The sequence below is a fragment of the Dendropsophus ebraccatus genome, chromosome 7, assembly GCF_027789765.1.
Source record: "Dendropsophus ebraccatus isolate aDenEbr1 chromosome 7, aDenEbr1.pat, whole genome shotgun sequence".
NCBI lineage: Eukaryota > Metazoa > Chordata > Amphibia > Anura > Hylidae > Dendropsophus > Dendropsophus ebraccatus.
The window spans coordinates 114,619,259-114,631,586 of NC_091460.1; the positions used below are offsets into that span (position 1 = coordinate 114,619,259).

Consider the following 12,328-nt stretch of genomic DNA (forward strand, 5'->3'; position numbering starts at 1 on the left):
AATTCATTCCATACATGTTATCTTTTCTGTCTCCTTCCCCCACTTCTCAGCCTGGTGCTTTCTGCTGAAGACACAGAAAACTGTGTCTGAGCTGTCTCCCCCTCCCTTTCGAGCTTAAGTAAACAGTGTCCCTGGCTCCCTTATTACACAATCTGTAATATGGGAGACACTGTCTACATGAGATGCCTTGAAAGGGAGGAAGGGATATGGAGTGAACAGCTCACACACAGATTTCTGTGTCTTCAGCAGAAAGCAGCAGCTCAAAACTGGAGGAAAAAGACAGATAAGATAATGACATGTATGGAATGAATCGTTAGTCTCCAAGAGGGGGGATGTTTAAGCATGTATTTTTCCTGAGTGAATTAACTCTTCAATGTTGCTTCAAAGAGCCAAAATAGAAACAAAAACTTACATTGATTCATAGAATAGGTTCATCATTACAATTTCACTTGTAAGAAAGCCCGTTTCTTTTGCTATTCCACGTATCTCTCCAGCAAACGGTTCTTGTGCAAAGAAATCTAGGTAAAAATCTGCCAGTAAATAGTATACTGGTTGGGACCATTTAAGTTCAAGGGACCTAGAAGACAAAAATATTAATAAACCACTATAGAGCTTAACACTAAGCTTAGCTAACACATATCAGATGGATATGCAGTATTGCAAATTCTGAATATAATAAAAATCCTAATCAATCCACATATACTAGTCTGTTTATCCTAGTTTTTGGCGAAAGAAGCAGTGAATGCTCAGTATAACTGCATGATTACCTCAAATCTTTTTATGTCTGGGTGTGGTAGACTACAGACAGTGGGGAAATGGACAAGACAATGAGAAACTTTTCAGTCCTTCACCTACTATTTTTAATACTGATGTCTTCTTATGTGGCAGAAGGGTCTTTAAAGCCTCTCAGGCACTAGTGCAACTGCTACCTCTGCACCTATATTGCTACTGATGCATTCACACGTCCTGTAAAATTGTTCATGGTCGTGGATCTGCGACCACGGAAATTTTTGGAACCCTTAAAGTGAATGCAGCCATTCACATAATCCTTGCTGTGACCTCCACAGAAAAAAAATAGAACATGTCCTAGTGTGGATCGTGGCATGGATCACCAGCCCCCCCCCCCAGCAGCAGAGATGACAGGGGCGCATATTGTGCAAACTTGTCATCACATCTGACTACTCACCTACTCCCCCTGCCACCCGGCTTCCTGTTCATCAGAAGTGGCCTGGACTACGCTGCCATCTTCTCCACGCAGCGTAGTCCAGGCCACGTTTGGTGTGTGAATCCAGCTGGCACGGGACAGTAGTTAGGTCTGCTGCCAGACGGCGATGGGGGATGGGATCCGTGCCGTGCAGCGGGGAGACTGCACTGTGCCGCGATCCTCCTCCAGATTGTGTAAATGAGGCCATATTCCATCCCTGAAAGGACATGGTTATAATCTTCCCCAGACTTCGTCACTGCACTGCTCACCTACCACTGGTACCCAATATGGGCCTAACAGCAGAAGCTGAAAATGCACTTCTGCTACACTTGTTTTATTAAAGTCTATGGTCAAGCTGCGAGTATACCTCTGTATCTGGAACAACACCAGTTGGTTGCTTTAGCAGTCACCCTTCTGGGTCCAAACTGTGGCTCCCAGTATTCAGATACCCCCTGGATGTAAAGACTTTAGAAAAGTCATATAGCCATGCAGAGATGAGCAAACCTTAAGCACACTCAAGTTTGTCTGAACCCAAGCGAGTGGCATTTGATTACCAGAGGCTGAAGAAGTTAGATGCAGTCCAAGGGAGTCCTATAAAGCATACATACAGCCTATGGCTGTATCTGTGTTTTCCAGACAGACTTGGGACTGCATCCAATTTCTAAAGTCACCGGTATTCAAATACTAAGCGTTCGAGTTCAGACGAATGAGAGAATGCTCGAGGGTCACTTATCTCTATCTATTAGCAATCGAGTTATTGCTTATAGAATTAAATTTCCAGCATCCTTAAGTGGTAATGAAAAGGGATTAAAACCATAGCATAACCACCCACAATTATCCCGTAACATAAATTAAATTAACAATTAAATTCAAATACAATAAATCTCACCAGACCAACAGGCAACAATCGATGATCTGTGACCACAACCTCAACAATTGTTTCACGCTACAAAAAGTCTTAGTGTAGCCTTAGCCAAATGTAATAAGAATTTGTAGGGCACCAGTTGAGTAAAGGACGTATTACGCGGATGGATGTTTCGGAGAAAGCGAGTGCCAACCTGTCAGTTCAGCGCTCGCTTCTCCCTTGTTCCGTGCTCACTGCCTGGGCTATTACACACACAGACATCGAGCGGTGAGTAGCGGGAGGCCCATTGAAGTCACTGGCGTTCTGCTGCTGCGGCTCCTATTGCACAGAGCTGCACAAATCTGGACCATTCAACATGCTGAAAGACCACCATCAGCCTCAGGGCCAGCTCCAGGTTTCTGCAGGCCCTCGGGCGATAGAGTCTCCATCCACTATGCACCCATCATGCACTATCACTTGAGAAACCTCACAAGCACACATTATTGACACAGACACTGACTGACTGACACTGACTTACTAACACTGACGCACTCAGACACTGTCACACAGCACTTACAGCTCAGTCTTCTCGGGCTGCTCTCCACGCTGTAAGGTTGAGGACCTTTGGGTAATGTCATCAGGTTATTCACCTTTTTCTCTCTCTGTGAAGGTCCTGCTCTGTCTCCTGTTTTTTCCGATGTTCAGCGCTCACTCTGCACTACAGTAAGTGGGCTGAACATTAGAACACCAGGACCCTAAAGGCGGTGTGGGCCTCGGCAGTTTCCAGGGTAAGCCCTGTGCTGACGCTTACCCTGATCAGCCTACATTGTGTATTTCGGCTGATCGTGGCCTTTCATCATGCGTTATTACACTAAATGATTATCAGCCATAATGGCCAGTAATCTGCCAAGTAAGGCCAATAATCATTAAGTGTAATATGGCCTTTAGTTCACCAGGATTTCTTTTCAACACTTTATATAAGACATGCCACGTGATATTAGACTTAGCCTATTATTCCAAGAGTCCATCAAAGCTTGGCAACTAGGCCGGAAATTTCTGGGGCTACCCTGGGAGGTAAGTGCATTTCTTGACCTTTGGCACCAACCTGCATTTCCCCAGGGAAAACAAAATCCTCTTTTTGTACAATAGAGATACAAAGGCATTCTACGAGTCTCTGACCTGGTGTGCACCACTGAGGAACTGTACTTGACCTTCCTGAACTACAGACTAAATATGGTCTGGGCACAAGTAATTTTTTGGCCTATAATCAGATCTATAGTTTTTTTTTACATCACGTTTACGAAATCTCAGCTTAGAGTTATCCTCTAATCCTATCTCCACTTCTATTATGGTGTCCACACCTATGCACATTCTCTCCACCCTGTATATGACCCTTAGAAACGCTGCCACCAAAGGGACGGCTGCATCCCTACTCAGATACTGGGAAAAAATATTGCTTCTCTGCCTTTTGGCTAAGATCAAGTGTAGTATCTGTTCTTATCAGTTTAATATCTGATACGTCCCTTATCTAGGGACCATATATTAAATGGATTTTTAGAACAGGGAAATGGAAAAGGAACTTGCTCTGTCCCCTCCAGGCATTGACCTGGTATTGCAGTGCCTCCAGGTTCCGTGCACAAAAAAAAAAAAAAAAAAAGATACTGGGAAAATAAGTAGCCACTGGATCTAACGGTCCAAGCCCTTAACGGATAGAAAATGACTAGATCGATTATTATTTCTGAGCAATGGAGGGAATCCCAATTTCATATAATGTACAAAGCAACTTATGGGTTCACTTTCCCTAGGACTCCATCTCATCCGGATAGGATTATAGCCTGTGCTAAATGTGGAGAAGTAGGAACGGACTTGGAGCATGGATTATACTCCTGTCCCATAGTTCAGTTGTTCTGGACGTCAATGTTGGACTGGCTAAAAAGTAAACTCCATTTTTGCCTGTCCGCTCGATCCACACCTTGTAACTTTACATATTTCTCCACCTGATGTTCTCATTACTCACCTTTTTCATATTTGGATCTTAGTGGCTAAACGGTGCCTATTAGCCAGGTGGCTCACTAGCGATATGCCTTCTACTGAGCATTTCCTGGTACAAATTAGACATTATTTGTGGATGGATCAGCTGCATGCCGAACCGTTTGGGGAACAGAGGGCGAAATTCTTTTTCAAGAAATGGAAAACATTTATAGTCACCTTTATAGACCAAACAGAGATTGGGAAGGTGATGGTGCCTTTTCCCGAAACACAACATGGTACCTTAGGGCAGATGTGGTGGGCTCCTTAGGTGTCCTTAAAATTCCTGACTAAGCATGGGAAGCATATATGATTGGTGGGTGCGAGTCCCTGTTTCTGCGAGTGCGGGGGTGGTTGTTTTTCTGTTTGCATTTAAAATTCACCACAGACTTTAATGAGAATCTTTGATCTAATGCTTTGGAACCTCATAGCTATTGTATTGTCATTTCAGTATGCTATTTATATGCTATCTTATTGATGACTGTATGATCTGCTTGCACGTTATATGGAAAATTTTTGAAAATAAAAGTATGTTTGCAAATATAACTATACCTTTCACTTTATAGATGTACAGTATATTGTAAAACCCTGAACAATATGTATAATTTTAAAAAACTTACCCTAATAAAATATCTAGGTCTTCTTTGAGCCCAGTCATGTTATAATTCTTCAAAATATGAGCCCAGCGATCCTCGGCCTTGTCATCCAAGCTTATGTTATATCGCGGTGCCGCATAGTCCTTTTTTTCAGAGGTCGATGACACGGAACAAGTAACGAATGACAGAAAAATAAAAACCCAAAGCATAGCAGAGAAAATAAGCTTGATCCACAACACAGCTGACATGGTGAATGTACACAGTTAGGGGTCTGTCACAGCTATTTATGTGAGTTACTCAGAATTGTGGGGGTAGTCACTGTTTACATGAGCAGAGTTCAACTGACATGCACTATACAAACCTACTGACATTCCATATGGGTGTTGTGTAAAATGTGTAGTGATACACCATGCTACTCTAGTGTCAAGGTCCCAAGATTAGAGGCAAACATTACTTCTTTCATAATCATTGTGTCTATGAATTACCTAGAATGAACATTACCTAAAATGAGGTTATGTAAAGATAGGTACAATAAATGAGGGTACCCTGCAAATATACCCATGGATGTCCAAATATCACAGGGACAAATCAATCCGCCTGGTATGTCAATCACTGGTTGGGGCCTAGATAATGAATACTCCTCTCACAACCAATAAGGGACAGCCTGCTTACTTAGGGCCCCATTACACGTAGAGATAATCTACAGAATCAGGACGATGACTCTGTGCAATAAGGACAACAATCATTGTTCAGAAGTGGCAAAAGAGCTTTATCCCCAGAAGAAAATAGTCCTATCATGATGGATTTCAAATACTCTGAATGATACTGCTTGGAGGATTTAAAGGGGTTATCCAGCGCTACAAAAACATGGCCACTTTTCCCCCTCTCTTGTCTCCAGTTCAGGTGTGGTTTGTAATTAAGCTCTATTTACTTCAATGGAACTGAGTTTGAAACCTCACCCAATCTAGAGACAAGAGAGGGGAAAAAGTGGCCATGTTTTTGTAGCACTGGATAACCCCTTTAAGGGGTTCTTTGGTAATCCATTAGGCAACATATATTTTGGCTAGGGCTCACCTCATGAGAGAGAAATGATGACATGTGGCACAGATTAGGTTTTGAGTTAAAGGACAAGTGCCATGAAAAACTTTTTCCCAGTAATTGAAGCACATTACAAAGTTATATAACTCTGTAATATGCTTCAATCACCTATCTGCCTCCCTTCCCTGTCTTTTCCCCCCTCCACCCCCCACCAGGAAGTGTCCTGACTCACACAGACCTGATTACTGTCGTCACTGTCACCAAGCTCTTCTCTCAGCTCCTTCTCCTGTTACACCAGCCTCCCCCCTCCCCTGCCTTGTCAGGTGACTCAGCTTGCTCACCTCCGATTGGCTGAACAACTGCAAGCCATCACTTGTCACATGTCACTTGCTTATCTTCCCTCAGACTGACTCCGGCACATAGGCAGCTCCCTCATCCCCTCTCTCCTGCTGCCGTGGACTCAGTGAGGGAGTCATGTCACTAGAGAAGATAAGCTGAGCAAGCAGAGTCACCTGACAAGGAGGGGGAGGGGGAGGCTGGTGTAACAGGAGAAGGAGCTGAGAGAAGAGCTTGGTGACAGTGACGACAGTAATCAGGTCTGTGTGAGTCAGGACACTTCCTGGTGGGGGGTGGAGGGGGGAAAAGACAGGGAAGGGAGGCAGATAGGTGATTGAAGCATATTACAGAGTTATATAACTTTGTAATGTGCTTCAATTACTGGGAAAAAGTTTTTCATGGCACTTGTCCTTTAACGGGGTAATCCGGCAAAAATCTTTTCCTTTGAAATTAACTGGTTTCAGAAAGTTAAATAGATTTGTAATTTACTTCTATTAAAAAATCTCCAGTCTTCCCATACTTATCAGTTGCTGTATGTCTTGCAGGAAGTGGTGTTTTATTTCCAGCCTGACACAGTGCTCTCTGATGTGTCTGAGACAGGAATTGTCCAGAGCAGTACCAAATTCCCATAGAAAACCTCTCCTTCTCTGGACGTCTAATATCTATAGGACCCCATGAGCCTTCTAAGAGTGGCCATGTGCTTTGTAAATTATCTGGACAGAATATAACGTTGTGTCTTTTTGGTTGCATAGGTACAGTGTTTCTTTGTGACTAAGTTCTTATGGATGATCTTTGTGCAGTTTTATCATTGATGTCAAATAAAATAAAAAAAATACAATGATCTGGCGATGAAAACATTCATAGGCTGATCATGTCGTTTAATCCTGCCTAAATATCATCGGCTGCTGGACGCACATTGTGTCCTGTAATAGTGATGTGCGGCTGATGACAGTGTAAAAAACAAAAACAAGAAAAAAACTTTATACATACCTGTCTACGCTCCCCTGTGTTCTTCTAGCTTCTGCCCGCTCCCCACAGCCACTGGAACTTCTGAGCCAGGCTCTGAATTGACAGCCCACTCAGCCAATCACTGGCTGAGAAGGGACAGTGCTGAGGCCAGTGATTGGCTGAGCAGCCTGTTTTCCATAGAAGTACAGTGCACTCAAGCAAGAAGCGCAGGTACAGTATGGAAGCCACAGTGACATGCATTATCATGTATTCCTCCATAGGCAGTCATGTAGGGATATAGGGATAGATGACTGGCAGTACAGGGGGACACATGGCAATATCAAATTTTCACTTTTTTTTTTATTTGAAAAATGGGAAAAAGGGTGATTTGAATAATTATTATTTATTTTATTTATTATTAAAAAGAATATTATTATTATTATTATTATTAAAACATAATTATATTATTGTTATTTAACACTCTCAGGACTGTCTTGGTCTCACTCTTCACTCAGTGTTTGACTCCACAAGCTTCATGGGCAACCCACTAGTCACATGCTTTAAAGTGACTCTGTACCCACAATCTGCCCACCCCAAACCACTTGTACCATCGGATAGCTGCTTTTAGTCCAAGATCTGTCCTGGGGTCCGTTCGGCAGGTGATGCAGTTATTGTCCTTAAAAACTACTTTTAAACTTGCAGCCCTGTGCCAAACTGGCGTGGCCTAAAGTGACTATGCATTAGCAGGGCTGTATTAACAGCTGCTGCTGCCCTAGGCACTAAACCTGAAGACGCCCCATCTACATGCACCTATTGGTGGTACCAGACCTGACCAATACCACCATACCCCCCACCCCCCTGGAAAAGACACCAGATTTACTGGCAAGTCTGAATGGGAGGAGGGAAACTAAAAAAATAAAAACAAAAAAAATAGTATTAGTCTTACCGGTAAGACGTTTTCTACGAAACCTTCACGACGGCACCACAGGAGTTAACTCATGCCCTAGGGACAGGAAAAGCACAAACACGAGAGGTTAAAAGCCCCTCCCCTTCCTGCTAGCACCAGTGCATTATAACAATTTCTGAGCACCACGTGAGTATTATATTCAACAATACAATATAGGGAGGGATGTTGGTGCCGTCGTGAAGGTTTCGTAGAAAACGTCTTACCGGTAAGACTAATACTATTTTCTCTCCTCACCTTCACGACGGCACCACAGGAGAAATACCAACAATTTCCCCTAGGGCGGGGCCACAGCCTGGAGACCTTTCTTACCAACCAGGTCTTCACTGAGCTGAAACTGCCAACCACAATGCATGGCAATAGTAGTAGACCAGGTGATAGCTCTGCAATCTGATCTAAAGATGTGTAAGCCTTCTCCGCCCAAGAAGTGAACGCAGCCCTGAATGAAAGGGCCTTGATCAATAAAGGTAAAGGTAAGTCCTATACCTACGCTTCCATACAGCATTCCGGATTCCACCAGCTACAAATTGCTGTAAATCTCTTCAGTATATTCTTCCTCTGGAATTGAATGAAGATCAATCCAGGTGTTACAGGATTCCAGGAACTATATTACAGTTTCTCTACGGTCCAGGAATAAAACTTCCATCCTTAATCATCTTTGGAGTTGATACAGAATGATCATAAGACCAAGAAAGATGAAACTACCACGGAAACAAATCGGGATCAGTGTGACACTATTCTGTCCCTCTGGAAAAGACAGTAAGAGTCACGGATAATCAGTGTGCGGGTCTCTGATTCGTCTTATCTAAGATTATGGTCACAGGATGGCTGTCTTGTAGAACAGGAACTTGAGACTGTACTCCAAATAGGTTTGGAAGGAAGACGACTAAGGTCTTCAAGTACAAAGTTAAAATCCCAAGGGAAATGTCGATTAAAAGTAGGATTCCTGTTTAAAAGCGTTCATCATAAGTTCTAAAGACATCTATGATTCATGATAAATATAATGATAAATAGCAGATATATGGATACAATGATTAATTGCAAATGATATATGATAATGATACATAGCAGATGATGTATCATATAATGATTAATAGCAGATATATGATATAATGATAAATAACAGATTATATATGATATAATGAGTAATAGCAGAAGATATATGATAAATAGCAGATGATATATCATATAACAATAAATAGCGGATAAGGTTGCAACATGCACCTAAGTGGCCGACTTGAGACCTTCTGATATATCCTAGAAGAGAATGGCCTCATTTTCCTAGACTGTAGGAATTACAGCCTCAGAGAGGCCTCTGCTCCTAAACATAGACTCAGGATTCAGGTCGACATCTTGAGTCTTGACAGATCCGGACGGAACTGGTCCCTGAAGAAGTAGAAGGCGAAGGCTCAAATCCAAAAGTTGAAGAGCCCAGAGGCTCCAGGACCAGTCTTCGTACAAGGCCTGACTACCTTCTTACAGCCATTTCCACTGTTAGGATTTCCTGTAGTGTCCCAGGAAAGAGCCAAAAGATAAAGGATTGTATACAAGACTGAAAATCAAGGCTGTTCAAGTACATCCACCACCACTGGAACATCGCTTGGAAAGAACTTCTATACCTCCTTGTTCTGATAAATCTGCGAACAAATCAGAGGCAGACCCAATTGAGGGATAAAATCTGGACCTTCCTCCTTGAGACACCCTTCACTCATGAAAATGGATTGACTGCTAAGATAAACCATGTGAATTGTAAGATATGTGGCTGTTGGGGATAAATATGTCGCTCCCCTAGGTGAAGATCCAATCTGAATGGATTGAAGTGGATTCTGCTTTGCACTATCCTGGTGTCTCAGATGTGCCACAGTGGTACTGTTGTCCAATAAGATGTGAATTGTTAGATTCCAGATATTATTCGCCTGCTGTAAGGCACCCGACTGCCTGCAGCTCTTTAAGGCCTGAAGACCTTGCTGCTGTCCTTGGAGATAGCAGAAACTGGCCAACGTCTGTGACTAATCTTATCTTAGGAAGAGGGATACAAAGATAACCCAATCTTCATGTAAGCCATGTAGGCCAACATATAGAAACCACCAGACCTGTGGAGAAAAGGATACCTGTGCCTGAATGACAGAATGACAAGTCTATTGGTTTATTACAGTAAGAATCTAGAATGAGTCTGATTCTAAGGTGTCACTGGAGAATAAGTAGTCATGGATTCCAAATGGACATAGTCCTCAAGTGTAACCAGGCCTCCTACATTGGGAACAGTCTAGTCTTCTCCACCAGAGTTACCCAATCTGAGGGGAGAGAGGACATTATTACCTAGGAATCCGGAGGATCCCCAAATATATTTTGGGTGTCTGGGTTGAGATCCGATTACTGATTGTTTATCGGACACCCCCAGGAATAAAGATCACCACTGGCTGTCGTTATTTTCTGAACAGCTTCTATGTGGAATCTGTCAAAGAAGAAAACTCAACCAGACAGGCGGAATATTTATCCCAAACCGATGAAGGTAGGGAATCAACTTCCCCATAAACTAAAGAAGATGCAAAAGGGCTGATGAATCCCGAAGGAGAGAGCACTGCATTGATAATGCTGGACACAACTGCCCATGCAAACTGCTACTAAAGACAAGAGTTGAAACATAGTAGAAACATCTTTAAGTCGATTAACGCCCTCATAGCATCCTATAGATTAAGTTGAGTAGTAGACTACATGGATTCCATCTTGAATCCTCTGTATCAGATAAATTTTGATGGGTTCCAGGTTTATACTAAGCCTGTATGTTCCGTTCAGTTACTAAATAAGGAATAGCTGAAAAGTGCCCCTTCTCTAACTCTGGCACTAGGACAGAGGTCACAACACAGGGCTTTATCAGCTTCTAGACCCTGTAGAAGAGTCCTGATTAAAGGAGCTGAGAAGGTAGGTGGACTAGGAAACATTTGGGGGGAGAAGATGACTATATTGAAGTCCTGGAGAATAACGTCCAGGATCCAGATGACTTGGGTGACACACATCCAAGCCTCCTGAACTCCAGAATCTCCCCCCACCTCCAGGATAGTGACCTGGTGTAGTCCTGGGAGGCCTTGGGAGAGGTCAATAGACATCCCTCCTATAATGCTCCTGAATTCTATGGTCTATTAGAACAGAAGAATTTCCCAGATACTATAAAGGGCAAACTGAAGACCTTGCATAGAATGGGATTGTCAGATTTTTTTTTTTTTTTTTTTGTGTGACTAATGGCAGAAAAGGTAGAACCCAATTCCTGGCAACCATATGGACCATCACTGCTGAGGAATCAGCCAAGAAGGCTAAGGAATTGCTACAAAGAAAAGACACATCAATAATGTGTTCCCGAGGGAACCTTTATAAATATTTATTTATTTTGATGGTCGTCTCTGATTGATTCCCATATGTACTGCACAAGAACAAATGTAGCAGCAACATCTCTCACAAGAGAAAAGTAACAGTCTATAAGACTTGTACGATTCCTCCTGGCCTCAGTTGAAGAGTCTACAAATGGCAAGGTGATTGCTAGTAACTCTAACCACCTGGGTGTCTAAATCCCATTCTTCCCAGGTTTTGTTAATCATCAGTGATGAGGCCTGAAAGGTCTGCTGAATAGGAACTAGCTTCCACATGCTAACCCCAGCAAACAACTCATCCCCAATAGATCACACCTCTTGTGTATCCTCCATCCCAGTGGAAGTCTGACAGAGAGAAGGTAAGATCAAATGGCAAAATATGTTCCCTAGACTCTGTGTATCAATGTGATAGAGCAGAGAAGCCTAGAGATAAATTACTGGATTCAGATAGTTGAATCAGATAATGTACAAGACTCAAGCCTAGAAGCAAAAGGACAGGCCCTGTGACTCCTAGATTTTAACAGGTACCTCTGGTACGCTGAAAGCTGCTAAAGCCATAAGAAGGTATAGCAATAGGTGTAGCAGCTGCCATATCATCCTTCATTATCTGACCAAACAGATAGGAAGGAAGATGAGGAGAGAAAACAGCGCAGAGGATGACAGTTACATTAGGTTATGCCAGTGTTTAACAGGTGAAATGCAACATCTGATTGGCCAGATCTTCCATCCATTTAAACATCCTCTATAATGATGACATTAAACACAGGATGTTTTATGTTCTTGTTAATAAAGGAGAGAGGCCCGCATAGTAACAGGTAAATCTCCTAAGAGGAAAAGCTCCTTCTCGCAAAATAAAGCTAGGAGCAAAACCTTATCCATACATACATAAGTATATATATCACAGTCCTAAGCACCAAGGTGAATACAGCACGCTGGTGCCCACACAGAGTAATTATATATCACCCTGAAAGGTATAGGGAAGAAGAGAGGGAGATAGAAAACTGA

General features: G+C 42.6%; 1 protein-coding gene and 1 non-coding gene across 3 annotated transcripts in view; one reads left to right on the forward strand and one right to left on the reverse strand.

The window, feature by feature from the left end:
* Positions 1-5,012, reverse strand: part of LOC138796975 (N-acylethanolamine-hydrolyzing acid amidase-like) — a 28,494-nt gene extending 23,482 nt beyond the window's left edge. For both annotated transcript variants that reach the window (XM_069976737.1, XM_069976736.1), the window contains exons 1-2: positions 4,697-5,012; positions 413-577 (exon numbers count right to left, since the gene is read on the reverse strand). In XM_069976737.1, coding sequence (XP_069832838.1) covers positions 413-577; positions 4,697-4,920 — 389 coding nt within the window. In that variant the 5' untranslated portion in view covers positions 4,921-5,012. The remainder of the gene's footprint in view (positions 1-412; positions 578-4,696) is intronic.
* On the forward strand, positions 3,501-3,691 carry LOC138797952 (U2 spliceosomal RNA). The gene has a single exon (XR_011364039.1). It is a non-coding gene; the product is annotated as a U2 spliceosomal RNA (small nuclear RNA).
* Positions 5,013-12,328: the final 7,316 nt, after the last annotated feature.